At 42.3% G+C, this 10,919-nt stretch overlaps 2 protein-coding genes across 4 annotated transcripts in view; one reads left to right on the forward strand and one right to left on the reverse strand.

Annotated features, from left to right (window-relative positions):
• The window catches only part of PLPPR1 (phospholipid phosphatase related 1), a 129,555-nt gene extending 127,417 nt beyond the window's left edge, over positions 1-2,138 (forward strand). For all 3 annotated transcript variants that reach the window (XM_068667035.1, XM_068667037.1, XM_068667038.1), the window contains exon 8: positions 957-2,138. In XM_068667035.1, the coding sequence (XP_068523136.1) occupies positions 957-989 (33 nt within the window). In that variant the 3' untranslated portion in view covers positions 990-2,138. The remainder of the gene's footprint in view (positions 1-956) is intronic.
• Positions 2,139-8,064: 5,926 nt separating this feature from the next.
• On the reverse strand, positions 8,065-9,227 carry MRPL50 (mitochondrial ribosomal protein L50). The gene is made up of 2 exons (XM_068667338.1): positions 9,072-9,227; positions 8,065-8,601 (listed from the first exon to the last, which is right to left on the reverse strand). Exons 1-2 carry the CDS (start codon positions 9,179-9,181, stop codon positions 8,199-8,201), a joined length of 513 nt encoding a protein of 170 aa, XP_068523439.1. The 5' UTR covers positions 9,182-9,227; the 3' UTR covers positions 8,065-8,198.
• Positions 9,228-10,919: the final 1,692 nt, after the last annotated feature.

Genomic DNA, 10,919 nt, shown 5'->3' on the forward strand with positions numbered 1-10,919 from the left:
CTCGTCAGCTATTTATAGCTTCTGGACTGTGAGGTACAGGTGGGGACTAGGCCTTAACTGTTGATGTCCTCTATAATCAAGAAGATGATTTTGTCTGATTCAGGGTATCGGTTTCTAAATGGCCATACATGCAGGAGTAGATCAGGAAAAGAGTGATCCTACTGTTATAAATAAGTTATTATAAAAAAGTCCTTCAGAGTGGCTGCTAATTAGCGTTTCTTCAGATATAGGGGATGCACTGTCCTTCTTGTGCAGATTTATCCATCTGTTCCCACTCTTGTTTTACCTTGTACACACACACGCTGCAGGTGCAGCATGATCCAGGGATGACCCTGAGCTGCCACTGAAGTCCTCGCCTTTGGCTTCCAAGAATCAACACAGTTTCCATCCAAAGAGGACTTCTGTGTTGCAATATATCTGTGTCTGCCTGTGTTTTGGCATACTTCCCCACCCCACCCATGTATGAGTTTAAGCTCTGTATGTTGCCTAGTAGGCATGGAACATAGGAACTACAAACTACATGCACACATCACATGAAGCTGAACTATGTGAAGCTACATCATGGTATTTTTAGACTCTTGGTGACTGAGGACACACACTAGATGGCGTCAGTTGTGTGACTATGTAGTATTTTGAATCTATAGTGGCACATTTCTCTGGACAGAATCCAGTCTGGTGTGAAAATCCCTAGTGAAAAAGTGGCACCTCCTTTTTCAAGCCTGGTAGTGAGGGTTCATAGCCCAGAAGCAGGGCTCAACTTCAGCCTTTCCTACCATGAGCTCAGAATAGACATCACATTTGCAGTCATTTCTTGCTTTTAAGGTGCTTTGTTAGTTGGGCAGCAGATTTACACCTTTGCATTTAGCAAAGGGTTTTTGCATCCATTTCACACACTAGTATATGTAAGTGACAAAATGTGTACAAATGTTCATGTGTTTACATTTTCCTCTTTGCAGAACCACTCTGCCTCTATGACTGAAGTAACCTGAGATGGACATCTGGCAACAGAAGCTATTTTTTATTACCCTCCAGTACAATACTTCAAGACACACAGTTACTAAATGTCAAACTGTGATGACCAGTATTATGTTATGTCTAGTTAGAGGCTAATGTTTTGTACATTTTTTGTATGAGGAAGTGATGTAGCTTGCCCTGATTTTTTGTCAGCTTTAATATTATTATGCCAGAATTTAAAAGCAAAATAGAAAAAGAAAAAAAAAAAAAAAACTTTTCTTGTTTCAAGTGTGCACTGAGGAACTACATCTATGGAATTGTTGGTGTTGTTATGTGATATTTGTACACAGATTTTTTTCATTTTTGAATTTATATATCTTGAGGAAAAAAAAATCACTTTTACCTTTTCTTACCATAAAAAGTGCTTCTACAAGTGGGTCAGATTCTGATCTTAGTAAGCTCAGCATAGATCTGAAGTAATTGCGTATATTTAATTCAGATGAAAATAATGGTGATCAGGAATCTAACCCAAATGAAAATGATACTATCAACAAGTAATAAGCATCGAGCCTTGATTCAGTGAGCTGCTTAAGCATCCCTTAGCATTATGAACTTCTGTTAGCCGTGCAGTTTCCAGACTAATTGGCAGAATTGGAAGTGTATCCTTAAGCATCTTACTGAATCAGAGCCTGATTGTTCTGGTGTGGGTGATTGTGCTAGTTATTGAAGAATAACTAAAATGACGTACTCAGTCTGCAATATAGACAGACTGGACGTGAAAATTTATAGTAGTAGCTGATAGCATGTGAGCTGACTATATCATGTCACTAGATCTCTGTTCCTCCCTGAGGCCCAGCTAAAGCTCCCAGTGAAACCTGGCTTCAGGAATTGACTATGGGGATATACAGCCATCACTGTGGAGCAGAGGCTGCGCTTTAAGTGTTTCATAACTTCATCATAGATTTGTGGGGTAACTGGTAACACTGGTGCAAAGGAAAAGTGACACCACTTCTTCGCCGAAGTGGCATAACCGGGCAGTCAGATTGGCATAACCAAGAAGCCAATTTTGCCCCAACATTGTAGTTTTCACCAAGGGGCTTTGGCAAATCAAAAATAAAAACAAACAAACAAAAAATACTAAAACTGACACAGTCTGTAATAGCAGTCTGCATATTTTGTAAATCCTGCCATACAGAATTTATATCAATACTGCTATTTTAAAATTCAGAAATGTTGTTCAAGGAATAAAAAGATAATGGGGGGTGGGAGGGCACATGGAGAGGAAAAAAAAAAAAGACAAAAAAAAAGAGCCCATATGCCATGGCTTGTACTGGGGCAAAGGCTTCATTACATGACTTTTCACTGTTTCTAGGCTTTTCCTGCATCTCATTCTTCTAGCATGGTGATAACTGCTGTGTGTCTCCTTTAAAGAATGGAGCTTCTGTCTGTACTTTTACTGGAATGTTTACCTCACATTTCCATTTTGGTTCTTCTTGGCTTTTTTTGTATATTTTTTCCAAAACAGATGAAAAAAAAAATCAAAAAAAAAAAAAGTGTAGCCTCGTCTCAGTTATTTGCCTGTGACACAAAGAAAATGCGGGATGTCTGTGTCTTGACACGCAGTGATTCTTCTAGGTTGGTATTTTCTTGTAACTCTACTGATGTCTGGTTCACTCTTAGGAATATAAAGATCAGACCTGGGCCATGCAGGCTTTCTGCAACCATGAGGAATCACTGATTGTGTGCTGGGTCACCCACTACAACCTTGATCCAAATTCCACTGAGACTGGGGGAAGACTGCTGCTGAATAAATTTGGCCTTGGAGCTGGTCCTTGTCCTGCTGCTTTAGGAAGATAATGACATTATGAAAGCTCATCAGCAATGAACACTCCGTTTAATATGCCCAAGCAGCAGCACCTAGTCCGTTCATACTGCAAGAGGCTACCAGTGGGATTAAACTCTAAAATAAAGAATATACTATATCTTTTATATTCTTTATATTCTGTAGCCTACTCTTTCTGTTCCGTAGTCTCGTATACTCTGTAGCGTACTTTTCACAGCTGTAGTGCCCAGCAGTATGGGTCTCCTGAGTGTGCTGTTAGCATAGCATGCATCTTGCATTCTTGGTTAATGCATCAACAAAATTGGTAGTGACATTATTCCCCACTGCTTAGCCTTTAGCACGATGGGATGGACAGTCTTCCTGAAGGTGGAAAATATGTTTTTGAGTTTCCTCCCCATTCTCAGGGATGAAGAAGTATTTGAATCAGGATTTTCCTCTTCCAGAAGGAGTGCTTTATCCTTACGGTTAACGTGCAGTGTGGTAAGAAGGCCCCTTCTCTCCACGGTGAAACAAATGAGCCCTGATGCGTAGAGATGCCTCCTCCTAGAGAAATCTGCAGGTAGATGCAGATTCATAGGCACACGCATGCTTATAGCTATGTTCTGGATGACTGAAGAGATGAAGCTGGGCCTGTCTTACATCAGATTTACAGTGCCTTCAGCCTTTTCCAGTTGACAGATGCCCCCCTGTATGGGCAGCTGCAACCTAACAGTGCATTTTATTTCTCCCTTCAGGAACAATGTATCCACCTCCTGGAATCTGTGACCCTGTGAAAAATCAGACTCTAAACAGCCTTTGGATTTATTTTTTTTTTCAGTTCCTGTTCTGATGCAGACTTATCTCAGTGTGCCATGAAGTTTATGCAGCTTCCATACAGGGACTCAACAGTGGCTTCTGCAGTCTACTGTAAAGACATATTACCTAAAATAAATACTGGCAGCAATGCCTGAACTGTCTGTTTGGGCAGAAGTGACCTTTCTGGAGAGTTCTCTGTCCCCCAGGCAGCTCTTCTCCTGTACCCACAACTGTTCAGGCTCCTCCTGGCATGTAAGTTGTGTCTCATGCAGGGCAAAGGCTCTGGATCATGACCCGATATCAGTAACAACCTTCCTCTGATTTGGTTGAGTACCTGTATGAAGGGGAAATTGGTACATTTCACCAAAACTAGTATAAATAAAGTGTTTGTCCTCCCCCAGTCTTGAATGGGCATGTCCAACAAAACTCCTCTCATTCAAAAGCCTCAGGTGCTGGTCAGCATCTTATGCTACAGACACCTCAGACCATATTTCACATGGATCCAAACAAGCCCCATCTCGTTTGCAACCTTGCATTTCTTGGTAAACACTTCATTATTCATAATTCATTATTTCTTCCAAGCTCACTTGAGGCACAAACCCAAGGCTTAGTACAGATCCCAGAATGTTGAGCCAAAGCAAAGAGAATAATCACATGAAAGCTTTGAAGATCAATGATACGTGCTATGCAGTGATGGACTGCAATCATTACCATCCAATCAGGTCCCATTTGTTTTCCTCCATCTACTACCAACCTACAAAACACAAAACTGTTACAGAAGCTAGAAATGCAAACTTTAATACTCTAGGGCAAGGGCTGGACCTCAAGAGCTTGTACCAATTGTGCATAAGATAATATTCTAACTATTAAATAAAGTAAATTCATATTTGAATATTCCTAAGGAAGGAAGTCCTCAGATTTAATTCACTTGATGTAATGGCTTTTAATGTTGTCACTGAAGAATCATGAAAAGACTCTTCCTCTGGATAGTGATGGTTCCACTGTTTTGGAAAATAGGCTCTACATGTTGTGTATGTGAATCAGCTACCGCTAGTTACACGATGCGCTCATAACTCGTAACAGTTGATCTGCTTTAATTTAGGAACTTTAGGAACTGACTGCCAGCTGGGATACAGGGAAAGGTTTTCATTTGCAAGGAAATGTTTCCTGGGAGGAGGATGAAGGATTGACACTACTTACTCAAGTCAGTCACTAGCACTGTATTTAACATGTCACTGCATTTGACGTGGTGTCAGTATGTTTGACATCCCGTTGATGCTACTTTCACAGGTGAGCAGAGGGCCCCTGGAGCAGGTTACGCCAACCTGTGTTTTCAGAGCTGCCTATTACCTCTCTGTGATTTGGGTGGCCGCAGGCTAACGGTGTGTAGTGAGCAAGTGGCAGAGTCAAGTCCAGATGGATGTGCAAGGCACTCACAGTCACATCCTGTTTTACCAGCCAGTGGAGCAGTTTCTCTTCTGTAGGATTCTGTCAGCTTGTCTTTATGCTGCTACTGTAAGGCCAGCTATTTTCTAAGGGCAAAAGCTTGGTTTCTGGGTATGGAACAAGCACACTCCCTGCATAGCAGTGTAGCCTTTTATTTCCATCCCCTCAGGGCAGCAGCCTGTTCCACATGCTCCTCAGCGGCAGCACTGTACTTACAGAAGGCACGGACTCAGTATCCCTTCTCCACCAGTCACAGAGCTGTGAGGAAGAGAGATTTAGGGATGAATGCAAGCATGACCACTGCAGAAATACACTTTGTGTCAGGTGAAACAGAGTGCAGAAAGGGACAAGAGTAACAGGAAACGCTTAAATAGAACGGAGTAAAACCTGTATTAAAAATAATAAAAATAAAATAACAGAATAAAAGAGCCTCATAAAATCAGGTAGCCAGCCTATTTACTAACATACCACAGTACTACAGAGAGATTGCAGCAGCTGAGTGAAGCTGTGCAGGATGGGGAGCATTTCCATAGCACAACTCTATGTTTTGCTCAGACTTCGCAGCAGGAATTAAGAAGGCAATACTGAATAAAGGCTCGAAAGGGCTCAGGATCTTCCAAAATACAGAACAGCTAAATAAATTGTGAAATCAACTACAGTTTATGTGAATTATTCATGGTTTAAAAAAAAAAGTTCAAGTTTGTTTCAGCGATGGAAGAGGACTCTACTGCCAAAAGGAAGACGAGATACTGATGTATGTTGTGTTTAATAATGGGAGTTTATTGTGAATGCATTAAGCAGAACTAACACTAGTTTTACAAAAAATGACTTCTTACCATGAAATATAGCAGTAGTTGGGCAATTCAGTGACCGAAGCTTTTTAGAACAAAAAAAAATCATTATTTCCGCGGGAGATGGCAAATAGTACAATGTTATTGTGAAACACCTTCGGTGTCTGAAATATGTCAGTCAACTTTTGCTAAAAGCATCAGCTTGGATTAGCTCAGCCAAGCAACATTTGGACCTAAAGCATATTTTCAGAAAGAAACTTCTGGTACCTCATTTTTACCATGTTGTCTGCCTCAGTTTCCTGATGTTCTATAAATGTTTGTTGTTTCAGTCTTCCTGTAAAATACAAAACTACTACTATAAAGCCAGTAACTAGTTTACAATGGCTCGGCACAAAAAGGCAGCTGTATGTTTTCATTTTCTGGCTCTTCTTCCCCAGTGAACATAGTTTTTTGTTTTGTTTGTTTGCTTGTTTGTTTCAAAATGGGCTTATTTCCAGATCCTCCCTTAAAGTATTCAATTCAAATACCCACATCCGATCATTTTTCTTCTTGTATTATTAGTCCTTGCAGCTTATTCCACACGTGTGCTGACAGAAGCATGAGACTTAGACCTCAGAGGATAAGCATGTATAAGGAGACATCAGTATATTTCCTTTGATGGAAAGACATAATTTCACTATAATTTCCAGTGCATTGCTCCCAGCAAGCCCGTGAAGCAGATGCGTGTTACATACCTTATTACATCCAAACCCATCAAGGTGGAAAAAAATAAAACGGCATGCAGAAGTGTCCCTCTGACCAGAGATAGCACTGCAATATGCTTCAGCTCACAAATATCTTCAACTTCCTTACCAGCTGAACCCCTCAGTTTTATCTCAAATGGATCTACAAAAACCAAAACTCTACAGGAACCAAAACTCAGTCCATGGACAATTTTATGGCACAGGCCATGATTCTTAGCCCGTATTTGCTTTTGGTGTGTCCATCTAAGCCCACAGCTAATTTCCAGTTTTGTGCTGCTCACCTGCTTCATTTTAATTATGTGGTACTTAAAAAACATTTAGAGATTTTATACATACCCACCTTATAATCTTTCTCTCAAGAGGTCCCTTCTCTCCTAACATGGGCCATATGCATACTTAAATTTCTTAGAAAACATCCTTGTGTAGGGTATACATGCCACAGATTTTATGGCACAACTGGTGCTGAACTACCTCTCTGCACACAGATTTATCTATTCATATGTGTTTTTCCACAAGGTACAGGAAGGGAGTTGTTAACAGAGAGCATTCTGCAGTGCCAATGGAAACACCCTGTCCCTTTTCACCATGCCATCAAGCATTTAGCATACTGAAACCATTCTGCAATTCCACTGGACTCAAAAGGACACAAGAACATGTTATCTTAAATTTCTTCAGAGCTGCAAGAAGCAGTGCAAGAACTTTGCTGAATAATGAAACTGAGCACCTTAAGACAAAAGCTGCAGCTTCTAAACGTTTCAAGTGGAGTTGGGGTTCAGAGAAGTGAACAGTATAATCCAGCACACTTCTCCTAATTTCACTGCTGTCTTCTCTGATTACAAGCCTGCACCATCAGAACCAAAGGAATTAAAACTAACATGAAGTAATAGTTATTGCAAGGATCAACAGAACCTAAAAATATGAAAATGCAGCCAGAGAATGCTACAAGCTGCCTTGATAGCAGCCACCTTAATAGGACTGTTAAAGAGTTCACCATTAATGAGCTCGAAGAGTTCACCATTAATGAGCTCATAGATTTCAGAGTTCTGCTTGGTACTCACTATGGCTGTGTAGTAATTTGGAGTAGAAAATGTGGAGTTTTATTTGACTATGTCTGTGATGGGTTTTAGAAACATTTCTGACATGATTTTGAGTCTCAAAAGGGGGGAAAAATGCTAGCATACCTCCCCACACCTTCCCTACCAGTCTGCCCGACTTGGTGGCTGGGTTGAACACCACAGCAAAACACAGCAATACACACTTTGTAAAAACCCATTACTCAGTTCAGAGCCAAAGGCAAGACGTTTATGAGGCGCAGAGAAGAAATGCAGGAGCTGGTCCTCTCCATGTATGCCCAGTTGGCTCTGTAGTTGTTAGGCAGCAGGGCAGAGGCCATAAAGCAGGCATTTTTACCTTTACTGACCACACTGTGTCAATGTTTCATAAAGAACTTCTGCTCTTTTTTCAGTATATAACAAACAGAAACAATGAAATCTCAAGACAACTAGAGAAACTTTTATTGGTGATACTCATACACTCGGTTGATATCACAGTTAGAGGACTCTGTTTCAGCTCTGCAGTTCTACCTTAAAAGCACAACCAAAACAAAGGGATGCTTCACAGCACCACTCACTGTTCCCAACAAATCTTCAGGTTTGGGGGTAGCTCTGAGGCACGCAGTTCATCAAACTTTGACCCCTCCTTCACAGGAGTGCTATAGAAAGTCAAGACATCCTGGGCACTGCACATCAGGTGGAGCTGTGAATTGGGGACAGCATGACCAAGTTCTGATGCCAGCTGATCTAGGAGCCGAAACTTTAGCTTATTTTCTTTTAGGGACGTCTGCTGCCACTGATCAGGAAGTGAAGGTCCGAAAATCTTCCTGACATGAGCCTCAAGTAAGCTCTGTATATCCTCCGGAGGAACATAATTCCTGCTGCGTGGTGGGGGACAGATCACACTGGGTTCAGTGGGTTCAGTCTTCTCTTCAATGATTGTGTTTGCTCCTGCTTTTACTTCTTTCTCCTCCTTCCTGTTGACATCAGACAAAAGTATTTTCAGTCTCTTGGCTACTTGGATTTCTAGCTGAAATCAGAGCATGTTTCTATTCCTAGTCACTTAAAATGACAGTCTGAGAAGAGTTTACACATCCTACAGACACGGCAGGTCCGCTATGAACAAAGTGCCACAAAGGTCGGACCCGATGAGCCCGAGTTCCCTTCCAACCCCTACAATTCTGTGATTCTGTAACAAAACTGCCTAAACTAAACTATTGATTTTGCCCCAGATGCTGCTTGGCAGGTGGGTCTTCTGTAAACAGAAATCACCTGGCTCCTTTATTTTATTAATATAAGCAAAAATCCTAACCAGGTTATAAATAAAGAAGGAAATAAGCAACCAAATCGGTTTCAACCAGAAAATAAAGCCTAACCCCAACTATTGCCCACGACACACCCGCGGGCCCTGCAGCCCCCGGCGGCCGGCGCCCCCCCCAGCCGATACCTGCGGGCTCCCCAGAGGAGCCGCCGCGGCGCCGACACGAGGCCCCGGCCCCAGCCGCAGCCCAGCCGCTGCCCCGCCGCCGCCATCAGCCCCGCAGCGGCAGCAGCCATTTCGGGAAGTCCTTCCCCTTCCCTTTCTCCTCCTCCTCCCTCCCCTTCCCTTTCCCTTTGCCTCCCGGCAGCCCGCCATGACGCCACTTCTGCCCGCTCCCGCCCTGCCTGACGGGAGTTGTAGTGCTGACAATAAAAGCTGGGCACGAGAGTATAAGACCTGTTTTCCTTTTTTTTTTTTTTTTTTTTTTTTTGTATTTATTTTAAGTAATTTCGTTTTAAAGAGTGAGAGGTGATGCCACGAAGCTCAGCCGAAGGATACACCCGTGCTTTGATTCTGGTTTAGTGCACATCTACTTTGCCCTGGCCACAAAAGAAAAATACATGTTGGGGCCAGGCACAGCCTCCAGCCGCATCTAGCATAGTGTTGGTGACAGGTGTCCTGAGAAGGAGCAGGAAAGCTTTAGCCAAGGCACAGCTTTCTTTTGCTAAAGTGAGAGGTTCGGGGAAAACTCTTTTCCACGTTTCAGAGAAGCATTGCACTGATACATGGCACAGCAATGAGATACCTGGCGGGAGCAGAGGTTTATTTGAACTTAGGTGTATGGAGACCTACAGGACAATAACTGAATCCAAAAAAAAAAAAAAAAAAAAAAAGGTGTTCACGACTCTGCTGTGAGCTCCTGGGGTGCTTTTTGGCAAGTCACTTGATCTTCCTTCACGGTTTTCATCAGGACAGACTAAATACACACACTAATTACTCAATGACTGGACCTTTGTGAAAGAGTTTTGTTACGTATTGCCTGTATAACACAATGGTTACTAACACACACACAGAATCAACAACAACAAAGTTATGGGAAACCTATTCTCTCTGCTTTCCCTTTCCTTGCTGGCAAGAGCAGTGGGTATCAGTGGCTGCAAGGAGTCGAGTGCTGAGCTTGGTGGCTGTGGCTGCACAAGCACAGTCCTCGGTGGCCCTAGAAGGCCTCCATGTGCAGGTGACTCTCGAGGTTGTCATATGCCTCTCTTCCAGGTGAGGTGTATGAGGTTTCTGAGACAGAGATCATATCATTTTCTGGATTGTATGCTCTTTACTGTTTGGTGGGCTGCTCCAAGGCGTTACCACGTGATGGGAGTAGCGTGTCAACTGGTGGATATCCTGGTATGACTTTAGTTCTGCTGTTTCTGCCATTTATGGCAAAGGGCAGAGCTGCATTTTTTCATAACAACCATCTGGCAGTGCTTTATTTAACAGAGCTTAGCATCACTAACAACTACTTGGCAACATATCAAAGGTCAAACTGTGGGCATTTGGCATCAGCCTAATTATTCAAGTTATGACAATTGGATAGGCCAAGATCCTTCCCTGCACGTTTAATGTTGATTACCATGAAAATGCTACAATAAAAGCACCAAGATAAATAGGCTTCGGACAGCACTAACTCAGCCTGTGCAACCCTAAGTCAGTGTATGGCAACCTTGCTGAGCTGAACCAAGCGCATGATTCTGCAGAGGCCCAAAAGGTTTTTTGTGGTAACGTTGCTGATCTGTCTGGAGTCCAGTGCAATGCTTGTCACATACATCTCCGAACTTTCCTCAGTTTTTGTCTTCAGTTAGCAGAATTAACATCTCCAGTTTTATCACTGTTGGATTGTTTCACTTAGATCTGCTCAGAATTTCCCAAGATCACCAACAATAGCACTTCAACTTAATTTTTGCATAGGCGACTGAGAACCACAGAGGTGTGAAAGAGACTGAAAAGTTTATACAGAATAAACATTTGTGAGACAGAGAC

The sequence above is a fragment of the Anas acuta genome, chromosome Z (genome assembly GCF_963932015.1).
Source record: "Anas acuta chromosome Z, bAnaAcu1.1, whole genome shotgun sequence".
Taxonomy (NCBI): domain Eukaryota; kingdom Metazoa; phylum Chordata; class Aves; order Anseriformes; family Anatidae; genus Anas; species Anas acuta.